The sequence below is a fragment of the Uranotaenia lowii genome, unplaced genomic scaffold, assembly GCF_029784155.1.
Source record: "Uranotaenia lowii strain MFRU-FL unplaced genomic scaffold, ASM2978415v1 HiC_scaffold_238, whole genome shotgun sequence".
NCBI lineage: Eukaryota > Metazoa > Arthropoda > Insecta > Diptera > Culicidae > Uranotaenia > Uranotaenia lowii.
This window is the reverse complement of record NW_026598133.1, coordinates 27,961-48,967: the sequence shown is the minus strand read 5'-3', so window position 1 is coordinate 48,967 and position 21,007 is coordinate 27,961. Positions and strand designations below refer to the sequence as shown.

Here is a 21,007-nt window from a genome sequence, read left to right as displayed (position 1 = left end):
GTATCGGTATACCTATTTTGTTTGATTTTATATTTTTAACTTTTATGGGTTTATCGGTCTTGAATTTATTATTACTTTCTTTTAAATTGGAGATCTGAACATGCTTAATATTAATTTTGAATATCTACCAGAAAATTTGCACAAAAAAGCTTAGTAATTGTTCTAAAAAATTTAAAAATTTTATTTGTTTTCATTTTTAGTCACCATTTCCCAACGACGTTCCCATCTCCGGCCAGTGGAACAAACAGCAGCAGCAACAGCAACAACATCACAACGACATCCCCAAGTATGACAACAACCATCGGAGCGGTAGCAGGAACCTCCGGAGGCACCGTTGTAACCTGGAGCAGTGGAGACGATGGCAACGAGTCGAGCAGCAGCAGTAGCAGTGGCAGTGGAAGCAGCAGCAGTGATTCCTCTTCCGCTGGAGGAGCAACCGGAGGCTGCAGTCCCCTCTGCCTTGGACATCAAGTGATGCACAACCACCACATGCAGCATTTGCAGCACCCTCAGCAACACCTGGACAGTATAGGTGGCTCACTGATGGGTGCGGCCGGGGGAGGAGTTGGAACAGTAGGAGTAGGATCAAGCGGCTCAGGGTTCATTCCACCTCATTTGGACTACATGGCCGGTCGTGAACAGCTCCAGGAGTTCACCGGCAAGATTCCGCAGCGAAAGAAGAAATCCAAACCGAACAAATCCAAGAAAACGAGAGTAAGTACACCTAGATATGAAGTCTTTATACTTTTCCTACCTCTGTAGATATCCTAAAGCGCCGGAAGCAATTGGCCAATCATTATGGTAGCTAAAGATAAGCAAACAAATCTTTAAGTAATTTAACTCACCATGCATGTACTCACGATTTGAACTCAAGGCGAGCTTGGAGTAGATTTTGTGGAAAGGGTTTTTTTTTTGGTAATCTAGAATCGTGAACGATTGTATTGAAATGATCTAACTATTGGTGCAACTCCGAAGCAATTTGCCAAACTCATTCTAAAGCGTGCTGAAAATGAATAAAAATGTAATAAAAATAAAAATACAGTCCCCCCACAATCATTAGTCACTTAACGTATCATTTCACCACAAAATGTTCGTTAATTCGGGTGTTAGTGGACCAAACATCAAGCTTTGCATGAATTTCAGTCATTAAATATTCCCTCTTTGATTTCAAACATGATTTTGTTTCCAATTTTGTTGAAAAATAAAATAATTTACCGAAACAATCAACGTTTTTCAAAACCACAATTATGGGTCAAAATTGAAGCTTGTAACAATTATTAGTCATATTGCCCACAATTATTAGTCACATAGAAGTCCATGGCAACACCCGAATATCAACATGAAAATCAACAAGTTTCTGGCAAACATTTAGGGGCATTCTTCGCTAGTATACGTTCAAGGGGCAATTGGGTTGAGCTAGCAACCAAGAAATGTTTTGTTTTGCTTGCGAAAAAGTGACCCATGATTGTGTGGAACTTGGTGGATTCTGTAACAAGGGGTCACTTTTATTTTGCACAATATTATTGAATTTGCGCATTTCATTCGCTCAGTTTTATTTGGAAAATGTAAACTCTTCCTTTGTGCTTATATGGGACCAATTCATTTGGTTGGAATCTTTGAAATACCCGCATAAGGGGCTTAACGGTTTAAGATGTCAACCTTATAACATTGGAATTTTATGCGATAGTTTCACAGCTTATAGTTCACCTTTGATAAAAAGTATTCAAACAGAAATTTTACTGTTATCAAACGCACAAATAATATTTTTAATGCATTTTAATGATATTGTCGATTGACTAAAAATAATAATATGATATAATTTCTTTTGGTTCAGTAGATATCAGCAGTTCTAATGATCGGTGACTAATAATTGTGTGTGACCCATGATTGTGGGGGGACTGTATAATTACATAACCCCAAGAGGAAAGTTCTAGTTCGCCAAGAACCCCCTATCAGTTTATATCCCAATTGCAAAAACAAAATAATCACTAGGCAAATACATACCCTCATTACCCTACTTCGGCCAATCTTTGGAGCAGCAGAGCAACGAATATAAGTGCTCTTGAGGCCCATTTTGACTCGCAGAAAATGGTGACTAACGTCTATAATTATTTTCTGCGGCCCTTTCGTATGTTCTTATTAAATCGGGCCACGGTGCTGCGCGTTGGTGCGCGCAGTGTCCTCTTATTTATTTTCAATCCTGCAAAAGAGAAAGAAGGTGCCGACCGCTGCTGAAGTGTATCTTAATCTGTTTGTTCGGCTGTACTTACCTAGCTACTTAGCTGTTAAAAGTCTAGCTAGGCTCGAGGGAGAGATGCAGAGCCGGGCAAATCTCGAGATAAACATATTTCTTCACACCACCAGCATCAGAACTGCATTTCATGGTATAGTTTACGCGAAAAAACCTTGGCTCCCTAAGTCAGTTGCATTTATTAGTGCTCTACTGGGAGGTGTCGATTTTTGCGGAAATGAATAATTTTTTTCTGCGCATCATTGAAAATGAAACTCGAAGGGAATATGGGGTGTCGTGGGCCTCCTACTTCTTAGTGTGTTTATACACATTCATGGCTAAAAAAATTTTTTTCTGGCTCTAAAGTTTTCGTATGCCAAATGAAGACTTATGAAAAATATTTTATGATTTTTTCCGAAATAATGAGATGACTTATGTTAACCTTTGGTCCACAATACCCCACCCTCCCCTACTAAGATTTTGAATCAGTGATTTTTTAAAAAAATCCTGCCGCCTCCTGAGAAGTTTCAGATTTTTTTTTTCAATTTGGAGACGTTCTTGGCGAGGTAAAATGAACAGTTTTCGTGGTCCCTTTCACGATTTTCATAAAAATTGGGTTCTTAATAATACATGTTTCTTTTGCACGATTTTATATTAAAAAAAGTCTTATGAATTGCTCGTGAAGCCTTGCAATCACTTGAGTGATCCAAACAGTAAGATTCAGAATGTACCCTTTAAAATTTGAGCAAGATCGGGCCACGTGTAAAGTCAAGCAAAGGACTTGAAATTGGCATGGGAATTAAATCATTTCGTTTTAAAACAGCTTAAAACCCATTTATGTGTATATTGGGTGGTTGATTTTTTTGAATTATGTCGAATAAAGAATAAAAAAAATCTGTTCCAAATAATCTGAAATTGTAGCTTTCTAAAAAAATTCAATTTTGCTAAATAATATCTATTTGGAGCCATTTTCGAACCGTAATAACTTTAACTCTAATCAGCATGCGGCCTTCGGAAGAATATTTGTAATAATAAAGGATTTAAGAAAAACGAGGCTTATAATAATGAGATAAAAATAATAATTACTTTTCATCTGAAACTCAATTTTGAAATCCTACATAAACACTTGAATACCCTACGTCTATTTCACTAATTGAATGCCCAAGATCTTTTGACTCACAAACTATGGCTGAAATTTATAATTATTAAATATATTTATAAAATTGCAAACCACACAATTCCGTCTATACAGTGATCGGCAAAAATAAATATCCACCCGCAGAGACACACCTGCCAAAGGCTGATAGTGTATTAAAATGAAGAAAAAAAATCTATCTATCCTTTTAATCTTAAAATGCCAATACTTTTAGTTTCTCAAAATCATTTCAAATTTCAAAGAGTCTTTTGGAAAACTGGTAATTAAAAAAGTATTTTATCATCAAAGTTATATTTTTTTCTTAACTCAATCAGTTAACTGGATAGTATATTTTTAGGGTAGGACAAAAATAGATCCACTTCATGTTTTGTTTAAAAAAATAAACAAATAAACATTTGTTAAAACGGCCTTGATGATTTACTGAACAAGCTTTTCATAATCTTTTGTGAGGTTTCAGTGATATTTAGGAGTGTGGGGGGTCCATCCAACTCCATAAAAATAATAAAGCTCATATTTATTCCATACAAAAATTTTGTTCAAAAACATCCACAAACTTTCAATATTGGAACTAAAGATAGCTACACGATTGGTTTGGGCCATGTAGATAAAAAAATACTGCCCTTCTTTGTTCGAATCATTATTTTTCTTAAGGACGTATTCGTCCTCCTGTTCCGTTTTAAGCATGGTTTCTTCCAGCTTCTTGCTCAAGTGTCGATTTTATTATCAACAATCACATTGACGTTAATCCCTATAAAACATTCTACCCTCGCCCTTTCAAGTCACCTCATCATCATTTTCACCATTTTTTTTTTTCATTTGAGCGAGAACCTGGAAGAATTCACGCTGAAAACGGGACAGGAGGACAAATATATCTTATAAATTAAAATGAAAATTGAGAAATTTTGTAACCGAGGCTTTTTCGAGTCAGAGATGTTTTGCATAATAGTTTAAAGAATCTCTCCTTTTATGGAAGGGGCTCCCATAAAAAATCCACTTGAAATGGGACACAGCTCGAACAAATTAAAGACAATTTTTATGAAAATTGATTCAGGAGCACGAAGAAGTTAAAGACGTGTAGGTTAAGATAAACATTTCCCAATGATTAATTAATTAATAGAAAATAACAGCTAGTTCTTTAGGTAAAAAATAACCCAAAATCAAAATGCGTAGAAAATAGCTTGGTTTTTTATTAAACTCCCTGGCCCAAACCAAAAAAGGATTTTTTTTATGTGTAAAACACAGTAAACTGATTGCTAATGAGTTAGAAAAAAAAATCAAAAAATTAAACTTTAATAGTAAAATGATTTTGAAATTACCTGCTTTGAGAAAAATTTGAGAAACTGAAAATATGGTCATGAAATGATAAAACGATTGGTGAATTTTTATTTTTGCCTGTAAAATTTTCAGCAATATTATTGTTTTCTTTCATCTTAGTAAATGTATGCCGTAAGCAATGAAAGTTTTCCAAGTTTTTCAATCTTATCATCAATCCATATAAAAAGCAATTTCTATGTGTTTTTTGTTTGTCTTCGATAGGCTCAGCTTTTTATGAGCTGGATAGCTGAAATTTGGCAAGTGTGCTCATTGCGATCAGAAATGATGAAAAAGGTATTAAGATTATATATATAGGGGAGAGTGGGGAAACGTGGGCCACTCTAGATATCTCAGATGCGTGTTGAGATACAAATCTCAATCCAACTGTCATCGCTGTCGCTTTGCGTAAGCATATTTTTCGATATGCTTAAATACGCATCATATGCTTCTTGAATTTACCACGCTTAAAATACTAAAAAAAATTACATACTTACGTAATTAAGCAAGCACCGGCTAATTGCATCGATGGGGAACCGAAAGTTCATAACAAAAATATGCTCTTCACGCTTATGATCCTTGTTTCGACATGTTCTTTCACGTGGAATTGGAATTTTTGATGAAACATCAATTTAAAACAAACAAACGCATGCAATTAGCAAATCATAGCTTGCGGGAAACCGTGGGCCACATTTTGTGGGGTATTTAAGACCTCCTATAATTTTTTTTTATACACATTTAGAATTTAAAATACGTTTTTTGCAAAATTAAGTTTTATAAAAAAAATATTTTGTCCATCCTTTATAAGGAATTTCGCCGATACGTTCGCGAGCTAGGTTCTAGGAATTATTCGATCATAAACATCTGAAATTGCATCAAAATAACTAAATGAATTATGAACTTTCAGTTTTGGGTCAACTCATAAACTTTACTTGTTATCTAGTCAATTTGGATTTGATAGGCCACGTTTTCCCACAATTTTTCAAAATTCAAAAACAATACTTTTTATTTAAATAGACAGAACTCGGAGAAATTGATCAATTGATTCCTCATAACTGTAGAGAACTTTTCATTTTTTTCTTTTTTTCTATTATAATATAGAAGTTATGAAGCAAAGAAAAAAAGACCATGATACCCCACACTCCCATACTATTTAACCGATGTTGCCGTTAATATGCATCGGAGTGAGATGAAAATCTACATAAGGGGTTTTAAAGCAAGTTCAATTAATTTCGGTTAGCAAAATTTGATTCAGGTGTCCGTCAAAGGGGCCGTCCATAATTTCTATTTACTGTTTTTATTATATTGACGTTATAAAACATTTGATTGAGAAGAAAATATGCACAAGGGGAGAGTAGAGTAATTGATTGTAGGTATCGAGTTGCGGGTCTTTTTATCGTCATAAGTGGTTGTTCAATATTTTTGCAATACTATTGTGAATTACTTTTTAATCATTTTTACATAGAATTTTTAAAGGCTAGAAAATTGTTTTTCGGTGTCCAATTTATGATCAAGTCGGAACTGAGAACCGTCCATAATTTCAGGTCACAGGTCGGTCGGAGGGGTTGTTTACATACACTGTTTCCTGTTTTGTGATATTGACATATTATTCATCGAATAAAAAAAAATCGCACGATTAAGTTTTTAGGTTCGGGATTTTGCATTCCATTATCAAGTTTTGCGTTTCATTTTGTTAGAATTTTTCAAATATTCCGCGAAAAACTATTTTTTCTATAATCAAATATTTGAAGAGCGAATAATTGTGGTCATTATTGAGCAAATTTTTTTCTTGGTTTCGATTAAAGCCGTTTTAACATCTTTATGTCATTCACGACTTAAATCAACGATGCAGTTGGCGGACAGTCATTGAAAAACTTCTCTGGTACAACTGTGATCGATTTTTACACTTGGGCTCGAACACACAGACATCGGCTAAAGAAGCAACTGACTTGCCAACTGAGCTATATTACAAGCTTGTTTTGACCAGAAATGATGGCACGCATGTATATGAAATTAAGAACAATAATTCGATGAGAAACTCACATAGGCGATGTACGGAAATAATCCAAAAAATCTCTATAGAAAAACAGAAAAAAATCGTCCGATGTTTGTTACTTAATTCATCGGCCTTATCGGTGAGAAGTGATGTCCTGTTAAGTAAGAACATCTTATGATTTTATTTTTATAAACGAATAGAAAGTTAGAAGAAATGAAAGATGATGAAAATTAGCAGGCAGAGATAATATATTTTACTTAATTTCGGGTTTCTGTGTGGAAATACCTCATTTTCATCTACAAGAAAGATTATCAACGTCAGGAAAACAACAATTTTGAGCACCGGGATGCTGACAAGATCAGGCTGTGAACGTATCAACTGTGAGTAAAATTCGAACTGTGAATAAAATGTTTGGGTAAGTTATAAAGTATCTCAATATTCTAGATTCCACATATCTTTTGTGAAACCAAAATAAGGTTTTTATTTTTTCATGGTCTTTTTATTTTTATTTTAACTTTTCACCCAAACTCATTGCAAAGTCATTTGGATATTGTACAAAACTTGGCAATATTTATCTCAATTTTTTTCCCATTTTGTTCCAATTCTTCTCATTTTGAACAACCAAGTCAAAAATGTTTTTTTTATACATATATATATATATATATATATATATATATATATATATATTCAAAATTAATTTTGTGGATATATAATTAAACTGAAAAGCCGGTTTTAAAACTTTGTTCTTAATTAGGGGAGTAAATTGTCCATTAAACTGATCATAAAACTGAGTCGATTTGGGGTCATTTTTGAACTTCTCAAACCCTGGGGTCTAAAAAGCTTCTTCGAAAAATCAATATTACCGGGACTTCAAAATAGTTCCTCGTAAAAATTTATTTGAGAAAAGACGTATTTCCTAAGAGAAGAAGGGTGCCAAGTTCGTCCCGGGTGCTCGTTGTACCCTTATCTCCCCTATATCACTGAATCTGAGTTTTATAGCTTACTTTGCAAATAATGTGAATTTATGCGGGCCAAATTTGACCTTTGAAAATATGGGCAACCAAAATTGTTATGTATTACCAAAAGGAGACATCAATTGACTATCAGTCAATAATCGTCGACACGTCCCTTTTTGGCACACGCCAAATCGGCCGTTCGATTTGCAACTCTTTCCCTAGCACAAAACCAAACCGAAACTCCATTGCCTCAAGCCTCAGGCTGATATTATATGCTTCCACACTTTGCACGTCACTTGTTGTTTTCGTTTGCAAGTGTAGTGTGGTGTGCTGAGGTGTGTTTTGTTTTGCTTTTCTTCGTTCTTCTTTGAATGTTTTCATTTAACGCGCTCTTCCCCCCTTTTCATGTTTGATGTTTCCGTAAATAAACGCACCGTTTTCCTTCTAGGCATTTTCCAGCCTCCTGTTACCCCTTCTCTCAGTCATCTTTTTGGCCCATCTGGTTGGGTTTGGGATTTGATTTTCCAGCTAATCCTAATGGGGAATAATTTTCTTCATCTCATGAAAAGGGGGGGTTTTTCTTTATTTCACTTTTTATTACGTATTATTACCCGAGAAGTACTTTGACTTTTCATGGATTCATAAGAGCGTACAGTTCGCCTCATGAACGGGAAGAAATATTGGCGCTGGATTTATTATTCTTGCCATTCTTGAGTTGGACAAATTGAACGTTGATTTAATAATAAATACTAACATTTCTGATGTAAAAAACGGTAAAAAATCTGCACGAAATTTTACAAATCTCAATAAATTGTGATCAACAGTGTTTTTATGGGTGTAAATAATCCAAAAAAAATGAAATATGTGAAAATTATATGTTTACTATTTTACAAAATTTCTGAACTACAGATACAAGCCGTTGGTTTAAGACCTTTGACAGTGACAGACAGATGTAGTTCAACGTTCCAACGTCAATCACAGCTAAACCAAAACAAAGTCGCTCAACACGTGCTTCCCGGTAGCGCCCCCTTGAATGAAAAAAAAAATAGGAATAACATTCACACATCATCATCATCATCACCATCATAATCCCAATTGTAGGGACCGGGCCCTGATTTTCCAAAACATTCATAGATGGTCGCCGGCAGCAGCATCAATTGCACACATGTTTTGTTGCATCTGCATCATTTGTTATTGTATAAAATCTCATCAACACTGGCCTCAGTAGGTGGGGGCAATCCCACAAATGATATATTTAAACATCACAAGTATCGGTAAACAAATATCATAGAGCACAAACATTCATCAACATCGTCATCACCATGTTTAGGTTTTTGGACGAGACGGTTTCGATCGATTGAAGGTGGGAAACTGGGGCGGGTAATATCTGTGATACAAATAAACAATGTTTGGTTCACCGAGTTTTTAATTTGGCTTCGATTTAGATCAGAATTGAAACAGATTCTACCCTTTTTTATTCATAAAGCGACTATGTCGCCCTGGAGCTGGACAATGTTGAAATACAGAGTTAGAAAGTTTTTTACAGTGTTAACAAGTAGTGCTTTTTTTGTATAAAATAATTAAATTCCACAACATCAAATAAGAGTTTTAAACAGCAAAACTTCATGTCATAGTCTTGTGTTGGGTGAATATGAAAAATAATCTATGTCTTGAATTGATTAGTTCAGAAGAGGAAAAAATACTTTTAAATCATCTATATCCCCTTCGAAATTTCCAAAAAAATTCCCGAAGTAGAGAATACATGAAATTTGAAGTATTGTATGTCAATTTGGACAAAAAAAACCAAAAAAATTGGGGAAGATGGGAATTATTTTAACCTTTGGAATTCTTGATTTTATTGAATTTTTCGATAAAAAATTAATTGATTTATAGTATGCAATTTTGTTGCATACAAGCTGTCGTGCAATTTCTTCCAATTTATTTGTTTTTCGCATTATTTTTTATTTTTCCTCCCCCCTCGCGCTGTTTGTTACCGTTTATGGTAACAAGGCACTTTGTTATTAATAAAAATAGATTTGTTAATACCCATCCCAAGTATATTATAGTTTGTTTTTCTAGTTTAAATATTTAAAGTATTAATTTTGTTATTGTTTTGTAAAAGGCTCTTTGTATAGTAGAAAATATATTGTATATAGTTGTGTCGTTTGATAGGGAGAGATTTGCAAAAAGGGTTACAAATTCGGTAAAAGTATCACAACGGAAGATCATCTGTCCGGGGTATTTCAGAGCGCGATGCCCTGGGATACGCCCAACCCGGACCGGTGACGTGATGCGGGCCTGCTTCCGTGCCCGGGAGTGATACCCGAAGTTGTGGCTATGTCCTTGGTCACCCTATGATCCTATCCCCACCTCGTCGAATTTCAACGAAACGATAAGTTGCTGTACGTCACCAGAGTTTGTGTTCAGGTGACAGATCGACATCCGGTAGAGAGCAGGAGAACGAGAGAGGAATGGAGAGAGAATCATCGGGCTTGCGAGGAGGATCGGATGATCGCGAAAAACCGGGAGAAGTGGTTGAACAGTCAAGCTGGACGGACACGCTTCGTCAAAAGTGCGAGCCTTTTTCATTGGTGAAAATTATCACCTACCGCGTGTGCAGTGGTCAAAAAGAAAAACGCCTAAGGGCCGAAAAATACGCCGGGATCGGGCTGATATCCCCAGCATCCCGCATCAAACAGCCTTTGGGATTGCCTGGATTAAATCGCTCGGATAATCCGGACCATCAGCCACGTTGTCACCACTCGATCCCGGCCAAGCCGACGCCATTTTGACTGCCACATCATCGGTAAAACGTTCCGCCAGCAGCCGAGGTCGACTGTGGAATTCCGTTCCGGTAGCGCCAAGGGCCATCGTCCATGTGGGCCCCGCAAAACAGAGCGCGTAGCCGTGCATGCAAGGAAACCCAGACCGCTGGCTCCATTCGTAGGCTAGACCGCATGTTCCCACTTCAACCCATGAATGCCAGGTACGGGCCGCTTCGACACTACGCCATCAACCATCGTGTCAAGGTAATGCCCCGTCTTGTACCCAAAATGTCCAAGCCCCAAGACTCAAGATAAGGCTTCAAATAGAACCCAAATCTATCTTCGTCGTGTCAACCATCATATCCCATGTTGAACCCAAGTTGCCCATAACCTCAATTTTCGTCGTGCCAAGAAGGACCGGGTTGCAGAACGGCCGCACCGACCTCCCTTCCTAATGTTGTGTGTTGATTTGAGAAAAAAATATAAATATTAAAATGAAATTCCCCCTTATTAATTAACCAGAGCCGGTATACTTCGGAAGGGTTAATTGTCCTTGGTTCCTCTCTGCGTGCGTCCTCCTTCTCGTGCCCATGCATTGGTGTTTCACTCCTAAGTTTAGCCGACCCTGAGTTAATACGCCGGTTGAGCTAGCCGACCGTTTCACTTGGCGATCCGCGAAAACTTGAAAAATATCCAAATTTGTATATTTTTCGACCCAGCTTAGGGTGACTCACTAATACATCTGTATATCGTGATCAGATTGTTTTAACGATATAAAATTGATTGATTTGTTGTTCACTTGAAGTCTGTTTGATCATAGAGAATAAATTTTCATTTAAGGTAAATATAAAACGTAAGTATCCTACATGCCATATTGTTGAATGATTATAAGATATTTATTGATTTTGATATAACATTTGAAAGTGCACAAGGTAGATCAAGAAAATAGAAAACTTAGAAATTTATCGGAATAGTAAGCTTTAATAGAGATGAACCTCATAATGGAAAGTGAGCTAGAAAACTTGTTTTGTGAGGCCCGCATAGAACACCTAGATGGTGACGAAATCGATTTTGAGTTGGAAATCAGAAGTGTACCATTTGCAAAAGATGAACATATTTCGCGTAAAAGAAAAGCTCTCAAAGAAAGATTAAGAATGGAGAGAGAGGAATCTCAAGTTCTCGTCAAAAATCTAACCCGCGACCCAATGATTGACATAGAAGTTTGTGAGAAGAAGATTAGCGAAATCGAAGAAATTTGCTGTTTCACTAGCAGCAAAGAGCTATCAAGGAAATATTATACAGTTTTGTTACATTTAGGTTGTCGTATAAAACTGATTCGGGAGCGAATTCCAGATTCGAAACATACGGGACTGAATGAACAGTTGCAAAGGGTTTTATTCTTGTTAAACAAATATTTTGTTGAGGAGAATCCAGATGGAGATCCGAAACAGACATTAGAAGAAAATGCATTGCCTGCGCTGTTTGAAGAAGGTCCAACAGAATCTGTGAGGGAGCGGTCTAGACAAAGTAATAGGGAAGAAACTGAAAACACGGAAATTGATTTGATAGGCTCATTATCTCGGTTAGGTCTTATCAAATCGAGTTCTTCGGATAAGCAAGAATTTATGAAAAGCTTATTAGAACTTGAAAACGAGCTTTACACACTTAGGAATTATAAAGCGAATCACGAAATTTCGCAAATCGAACCCGCGAAATCCTCAGTAGCTACAGGAGCCATTCCTAAATTATCTAGCCGCACAGTTCTAGAAACCTCGAAACCTTCCGAAACTGAAATCGAATCAGACATGATTTCAAGAAATCATAATAATGCAAACAGCCGGAAAACAAGTTCAAATTATTCCAATCCGTTCCCATCGACAGTGTCAACGAGGATAAATACATCGAATACAAATCCCCCGATCTTTACTACAGGCACCCGACCTAGTATCACTACGGCAGGTATGTCGGAAATCCCCTTTCGAAACCACGAACCCCAATTTGTTTTACCATATCATCAGTATCAGCCATCTTACTCCCCTTGGCCAATTCCATATCAGTTTCCCCCACCGGTATCTTATTCTTACTATCCGACGGTAGGGAATGATCGGACCATGCCACACTCATATCATAGTTCTCAGAACTGCCCAAAAAAAGTTGCCAATCCTATATTTGAAAATACGTCTCTCGGGTACACCGCGTTTAACTCAAACCGATCCACGATTCCCACTCAGACTGCACGTAATCCACCAACGAGAAATGCGCATTTTAATGAGACCGTAGAAGAAGGGCTAAATAATCCTATATTGAATCCTTTGATGAATAATTGGCAAAGTCGTGAAATTCCTATCCAGGAAGATTTCTCTCGCGGTAGATCCCAAAGTCAGCTTCCGGTTTCTAAATGGAAACTCGAGAAATACTCCGGTACGGATCAGGGACTCAAATTAAATGAATTTCTAAATTTAGTTACACAACTTGCTTTGTCTGAAAGAACTAGGGAAGATGAACTGTTCGATTCAGCTTTCCATCTGTTCTCCGGTCCTGCTCTCAATTGGTACATGACCATGCGAGCAGCAAATCGGTTGAACAGCTGGTCGCACCTGGTAGCCGAGCTAAAGAAAGCGTTTGTGCACCCTGAACTTGACTGTTTGATGAGGAGTAAAATTTACCAACGCCGTCAGCAAAGAAATGAAACTTTTCAGGAGTTTTATTATGACATGGATGGGATGTTCAGAGCAATGAACTCCCCCATGAGTGAATTGGAAAAGTTACAAGTATTGAAGAGAAATATGCGAATCGACTACAAAAAGATGATTCTTTGGCAACCCACTGATAGTTTGTTGGAGTTACTCGATGCTGGACATCAAATCGACGCTACTAATTTTTCATTATATACAAAAGTTTTTGGAAATGAAAAATCGATCAACTCCGTGGGTGAGAAACCGACTCATAACTGGAATAGTAAACATCCGGGAAATAAACCGCAGAATAAATCTTTCAACGCATCGGATAAAAATAGGGCAGAGAATCCAAAATCTAAATTTAGTAGCCCCAAGACAAATCAAACTGAAAATAACCGGTTAGAAGGAAGAGGTAAAGCCATTGATCCTAAAGATGATCCCCAAACACCAGGACCGTCGAAAACCGCTCGTACGTTAGAATCATTAATAGCTTCCCATAGACCGCCGTATCAGAATGAATGCCTAAATTGTCGACAAACCAGTCACTCGCTTGAAGAATGTAGAAACCACCGTGGTTCGATTTGTAGGGTATGTGGTTTTAAGGGATTCGAAACCTATAACTGCCCCTACTGTCGAAAAAACGGACTTCAGGTGACCGAAATTCGCCGGTCACTGAATCCAGACGCGTAAATCGATTTTCAAAACACACTACACTTGCGGAATTCTGGGAAATTGTTCCAGAATTATACTACGAGAAGGAACGTTCGGAAAATATGTTTATATCTTTATCTAAATTCGAAGATAATCGCCCTTATGCAAGTATAAAACTGTATGGTTTTCCGGTCCAAGGACTTTTGGATTCGGGTAGCCAATTAACGCTTATTAGCAGAAAAATATATTCAAAGTTTGATAACCACAAACTTAAACCACTCACTCATTCAACCATCTTAGTATCAGCAAATGGCTCCAGACTTATAATTCTAGGTCAGCTAGATATTCCTTTCAACTTTGCAAACCAGATCAAGATCATTTCCACACTAGTAATCCAGAATTTAACAGTACCCTGTATTTTGGGGATGGATTTTTGGAAAAAATTCCAGATATGGCCCAGAATTCAAGAATGCAATTTAATTCGAACGACTGAAGAGCCAGAACAAGAAGTTAGTGATACTTCACTTTCTAATGAGGAATTAACAGAGCTTGAGACTATTAAAACAATGTTTAAAGTAGCTGATTCGGATAATTTACCATTTACGAATTTAGTTGAACACCATATAGAGATTGCCGACGAATGGAAGGGAAAGCCTCCTGTCCGGCAATATCCTTACACACTGTCCCCTAAGGTACGTGAGAAGGTAGCCCAGGAAATCAAGCGCATGCTTATAGCAGGAATCATAGAGCGAGCGAGCTCTGATTGGTGTTCGAACGTAGTTCCCGTGATAAAGCCGTCTGGAAAGGTAAGGCTATGTCTTGACGCAAGAAAAATCAACGAACGAACGGTACGCGACGCATATCCGCTGCCGCATCCCGGCCGAATCCTTGGACAGCTGCCTAGGGCGAAATATTTGAGTACGATAGACTTATCGGAGGCTTTTCTTCAAATTCCCTTGGAGAAAGCCTCCCGTCGATACACAGCGTTTAGTGTGCAAGGTCTGGGAATGTTCCAATTCCGTAGACTATGTTTCGGTCTCGTCAACAGTGCTGGGGAATTGGCCCGGTTGATGGACCGAATATTAGGACACGGTGAATTGGAACCGAACGTCTTCGTTTACATTGACGACATCATCATTGTATCGGAGACGTTCGAGAGCCACACGAAACTGCTCCGTGATGTAGCGTCACGGCTATCCAAAGCTAATTTAGCTATAAACCTAGAAAAGTCGAAGTTCGGAGTTCCGGAGTTGTCATTCCTAGGATATCGGCTATCGACAAATGGACTCCGTGCAGACCCGGAGAAAATACGGGCTATAGTCGAATATGAGCGTCCGTCGACTATAACGAAGCTCCGCCGATTCCTGGGAATGTCGAATTACTATCGACGTTTTATAGATGATTTCAGTGGCGTCACGGCGCCGCTCTCGGATCTATTGAAAACCAAATCTAAAATCTTGGGATGGTCCGAGGATGCGGAAGCTGCTTTTTCTAAAATCAAGGAGAAGTTGATTTCGGCGCCCATTCTGACATGCCCAGACTTCAATTTGGAATTCCAGATCCAGACCGACGCCAGTGACGTCGCGGTAGCTGGAATCTTGGCCCAGGTGCAAGATGGCCAGGAACGAGTGATAGCATATTTCTCCCACAAGCTGACTACCGCACAGAAGAACTATCATGCTTGCGAGAAAGAGGCATTAGCAGCGCTGCTTTCGATCGAGGCCTTCCGAGGGTATGTGGAAGGTTCACATTTTGTATTAATAACCGACTCTTCAGCCCTCACGCATCTGATGACAGCCAAATGGAAAACGGCATCGCGATGTAGTAGATGGTGCCTTGAACTTCAACAATTTAATATGACCATCAAACACCGGAAGGGTAAAGAGAATACGGTACCCGACGCGTTGTCGCGCAGTGTAGCTTCTGTCGACAGGACCACATCTAAGGAGTGGTACGATGAAATGTTAAAGAAAGTCATTGACTGCCCGGACGATTGTGTTGACTTCCGTTTTGAGAATGGTACCCTTTTAAAGTATGTCGAAAGTAAAGAAGAACCACATGACACACGCTTCGACTGGAAAAGGGTGCCAAGTCCAGAGGAACGTCTACAAATCATCCAGGACGGACACGACAATTCTTTACATTTGGGGTTCGAAAAGACATTATCACGTATCCGTCAGAAATACTTTTGGCCTAGAATGGCATCAGACATTCGGGAGCATGTTGCTAGCTGTGCGACCTGTAAAGAATGTAAGGCGCCAAATAAAGCCCTTGCCCCTGAAATAGGGGAACGTAAAATCACAAATCATCCATGGCAGATTATTGCCTTAGACTTTATTGGTCCTCTTCCTAAAAGTAAACTCCAAAACCAATACATTTTATCAATTGTGGATCTTCACACTAAATGGGTGATGCTAATACCATTTCGAAAAATAGACAGCGCGAAATTCTGCGGCATCATAAGAGACCAGTGGTTTTTTCGAAACTCAGTTCCTCAAGTGTTGATTACAGACAATGCTAGCTGTTTTCTATCCCGAGAATTTAAGTCGCTTCTGGAGAGGTTCGACATCCGACATTGGCTGAACGCTAAGTACCATTCACAAGCGAACCCTGTTGAACGAGTCAATCGTACAGTCAATGCCGCGATTCGAACCTATGCCAGAATGGACCAAAAACTCTGGGATAGCAAACTGTCTGAAATAGAGACTATCATCAACTCCACTAATCATACAGCGACAGCAATAACTCCGTTTTTTGCAACCCACGGCTACGAAATGATCCATAGAGGATCAGATCACGATCTCAACACGAATAAAGCTTTGGATGTTGATAGACAAATCGTTCAACAAAAAGAGCTTTTTGAGCGGATTAACGATTTAGTCCGGAAAAACCTGTCAAAAGCACAGGAAGAAGGAAAAAGGCGTTATGCACTCCGTCATAGAAAATATGCAAAGGGATTTGAAATAGGGAGTATGGTTTATCGGAGGAACATGAGGCCATCCAGCGCAATAGAGCATTATAATGCGAAATATGGTCCTCAATTTTTACCTGCTATCGTGACAGGTAAGAAGGGAGTTTCGTCTTATATTCTTTCGGACCTGAACGGCAAAGACCTAGGCGTCTGGCCAACAGAACATATAAAGCCAGCTTGTTAACAATCTAAACTAAAAGACCTTCCTTAAATGGTCTCGAAAAGAGATCGTTAACCATATGATCGCCACCATATACGAAAGGTTGATAAGAATACCGGAAGGAAATATTTTCAAGTATTAATGAAACCCACTAGATAGAATATCATAATTTCTAATTTATTACCCCTTAAACAAAAAAAAAAAAAGTTAAATGAAAGTTAAAACTAAATTAACTAAATTTCTCATGACTGAGAAAAGACTGATCCGAGCCTTTCCATTAGGAAGTGAAGCTCTCGAGGTCTTTTTCTCCGCTACAAATAGTTGACAATCATTCTTCATATCATCATTTAGTCAGAACCTCTTTGGGAACGTTCCATATCCGTGGACATCCATTCTCAGCATCGACAAAAAGATGGTCATCTTAAGCACAAGGATTTTCATTCACTGGAGTCACCCGGAATAGTATTCAAGCCGAAGAATACTAATGTAGTGGAGCAGTTTATTCGGGCGATCCAAGACGATCGAATAAGTCCAAAAAAAAAAAAAGGAAATAAAAATTAATAATAGCGAATCAGTACCAAATAGCAAAATCGTAGTATCGGTTGTAAGAATCACGTTAATCGACTTACCAGAGCCTTTTCCCAGGAAATTGTCGCTCTTGGGTCATTATAGGGACGTCTATACCTAGGAACCTTAAGTAAATGGCTGCTGGTTAGAAATCGATCGATGGATCGATTCGCTGAGACCTCCATAAGGAACGAGACGTCGTAGTCAAAATAAAAATCAAAATAAATAAGGAATGATCCAGCAGCACCTAAAATATACCCGATCATCGTCGATCAATGGTCGAGTTTCTACTGACGACAAAAATCTTCTGATTTTCATTTCTCCAAATCGAATTCTAGACCAATAAGAATAAAAAGAAGCCAGTTCACAGTTGATAATCCGAGCAAGTTGGTTCTGGTATAAAAAAAATGTTTCGAAAGGGCATAGCAAGAAAGAATTCCTTACTGGAATAAAATAAAACGATAAACTTCAATTTCTTACTTAAAAATATTAATTACAATCCTATCAAATAAAAAGGATAAAATAGATAATTAATACTATAAAAACCGATACAGTGAAAGCTTGGATATTTTTAATGAAGATGTTAATATAACACCAAGAAATTCACAGAAAAAAAAAACTGCTATCGAAAAGTGCACTTATAAAAAAAAAGGAAAGATAGTAAAACGGCAAGCTAGTGCGTTAATAGCCTATGCTTAATCATGGCGAAGTTTAGAATTCCCTGATCATTAACTTAGTTAGATATTAAATATTTAAAGACTGAATGAGATAGGTATGAATGAGAGTGTAAATGAGAAAGGGCCCGGTGAATGTAAATTGGAATGAAAGGAATAAAAAAAAAAAAAAAAATTGAAGTGATGAAATAATTTTAAGTAAAGCTAAAATGTCAGGTAATCTTTAATCAAAATCAATTAAATACACCATTGTTCAAGATTATGGTATATAAAAATTTGCATTCAAAATTTGGTAGAGTTAAAGATCCGGACTGATAATTCAACATAATCATGATGGTTTTGTAAAGTTAAGCAAAATGAGAATGAAAAAAAATTACCTTGTAATTTTTTTCACGGGGAAAGGGGATTATTGTTACCGTTTATGGTAACAAGGCACTTTGTTATTAATAAAAATAGATTTGTTAATACCCATCCCAAGTATATTATAGTTTGTTTTTCTAGTTTAAATATTTAAAGTATTAATTTTGTTATTGTTTTGTAAAAGGCTCTTTGTATAGTAGAAAATATATTGTATATAGTTGTGTCGTTTGATAGGGAGAGATTTGCAAAAAGGGTTACAAATTCGGTAAAAGTATCACAACGGAAGATCATCTGTCCGGGGTATTTCAGAGCGCGATGCCCTGGGATACGCCCAACCCGGACCGGTGACGTGATGCGGGCCTGCTTCCGTGCCCGGGAGTGATACCCGAAGTTGTGGCTATGTCCTTGGTCACCCTATGATCCTATCCCCACCTCGTCGAATTTCAACGAAACGATAAGTTGCTGTACGTCACCAGAGTTTGCGTTCAGGTGACAGATCGACATCCGGTAGAGAGCAGGAGAACGAGAGAGGAATGGAGAGAGAATCATCGGGCTTGCGAGGAGGATCGGATGATCGCGAAAAACCGGGAGAAGTGGTTGAACAGTCAAGCTGGACGGACACGCTTCGTCAAAAGTGCGAGCCTTTTTCATTGGTGAAAATTATCACCTACCGCGTGTGCAGTGGTCAAAAAGAAAAACGCCTAAGGGCCGAAAAATACGCCGGGATCGGGCTGATATCCCCAGCATCCCGCATCAAACAGCCTTTGGGATTGCCTGGATTAAATCGCTCGGATAATCCGGACCATCAGCCACGTTGTCACCACTCGATCCCGGCCAAGCCGACGCCATTTTGACTGCCACATCATCGGTAAAACGTTCCGCCAGCAGCCGAGGTCGACTGTGGAATTCCGTTCCGGTAGCGCCAAGGGCCATCGTCCATGTGGGCCCCGCAAAACAGAGCGCGTAGCCGTGCATGCAAGGAAACCCAGACCGCTGGCTCCATTCGTAGGCTAGACCGCATGTTCCCACTTCAACCCATGAATGCCAGGTACGGGCCGCTTCGACACTACGCCATCAACCATCGTGTCAAGGTAATGCCCCGTCTTGTACCCAAAATGTCCAAGCCCCAAGACTCAAGATAAGGCTTCAAATAGAACCCAAATCTATCTTCGTCGTGTCAACCATCATATCCCATGTTGAACCCAAGTTGCCCATAACCTCAATTTTCGTCGTGCCAAGAAGGACCGGGTTGCAGAACGGCCGCACCGACCTCCCTTCCTAATGTTGTGTGTTGATTTGAGAAAAAAATATAAATATTAAAATGAAATTCCCTCTTATTAATTAACCAGAGCCGGTATACTTCGGAAGGGTTAATTGTCCTTGGTTCCTCTCTGCGTGCGTCCTCCTTCTCGTGCCCATGCATTGGTGTTTCACTCCTAAGTTTAGCCGACCCTGAGTTAATACGCCGGTTGAGCTAGCCGACCGTTTCATGTTCCAACTCCGAGTAACAAAAAATCTATTTGAAATTTGTTCTGGATTTATTACGATAGAGCAGAAAAGGGAGATCAAAATTATAGCATGATTAGGTATACAATTTTCTGGTGATTAAAATGGAATCGAACTGAACACGAACACAAACACAAACAAACACATTGGTTCGTAACTTGGATAGTTCGCGCTTTTTGAGTGATGATATTTCAATTATATCGGATATTATATAGGATTTTTCAATTACATCATTGAAGTATCGTAGCGTAGTGCGCAGATTACTTACTACAAAACTAGGCATCGTTAAGGTATCGTCGAATCGATATGAAATTAACAGGGCTGGTAGCGAGTCACTTTTTAGTGACTTGGTCACTTTTTTTGGGTCAGTCACTAAAAACTCACTTTTTTCATCATTTGGTCACTAAAGTCACTATTTTCCGAAAAATGGTCACTTTTATCACCAAAAGTCACTTTTTTCACCGATAATAAACCAATGAAAGAGTATTTTGAATTGCGCGTGTTAATATTGACGGTAGTAACGGTAAATTACTAGATCAGTCAGTCAGAAATTTTTTTCGCCTCCGGCGGAATTTCGGCATGAATCACCCTTGGCTTGAGACATTTCTATCTACGACATTATTTGAGGTTCGTGAATTGAAACTAACTTGGATTGTAGATTCTAGTTTTTAGTTCAATCAACCTTTTGTATTGGAACTCAAAACTTGATATACAAAAACCCTATCTCGTCTTTAGTTAGAATGGGTTTTTATTAAGAAGTGTAACTAAGATTAAGATTGAAACGAACCATTTTTTTTTATGAAAAAAAAAAATCTTTTATGTCATAACAAATGTTATGATGATATGAAATATTCTTTAAAAAAACAATTTCAGACTCAATTTTATTTCGTGTTTTTTGTTCTTCTAAATACTTAAAAAAAAGGGTTGTAAAAATTTACACATGGCCACAAAAATTACATTTTTTTAAATGCGGTAATTTCGGTAATTTCAACTAATTCGGGTTCCCCGAATCTAAATATGTATGCA

General features: G+C 38.1%; 1 protein-coding gene across 1 annotated transcript in view; it reads left to right on the top strand.

Moving 5' to 3' along the window:
• Positions 1-200: 200 nt before the first annotated feature.
• Positions 201-21,007, top strand: part of LOC129759664 (putative lysozyme-like protein) — a gene marked incomplete at its 5' end in the record, with an annotated part of 38,717 nt that continues 17,910 nt past the window's right edge. Inside the window, one exon of the mRNA XM_055757173.1 lies at positions 201-714. Within this exon, the coding sequence (XP_055613148.1) occupies positions 201-714 (514 nt within the window). The remainder of the gene's footprint in view (positions 715-21,007) is intronic.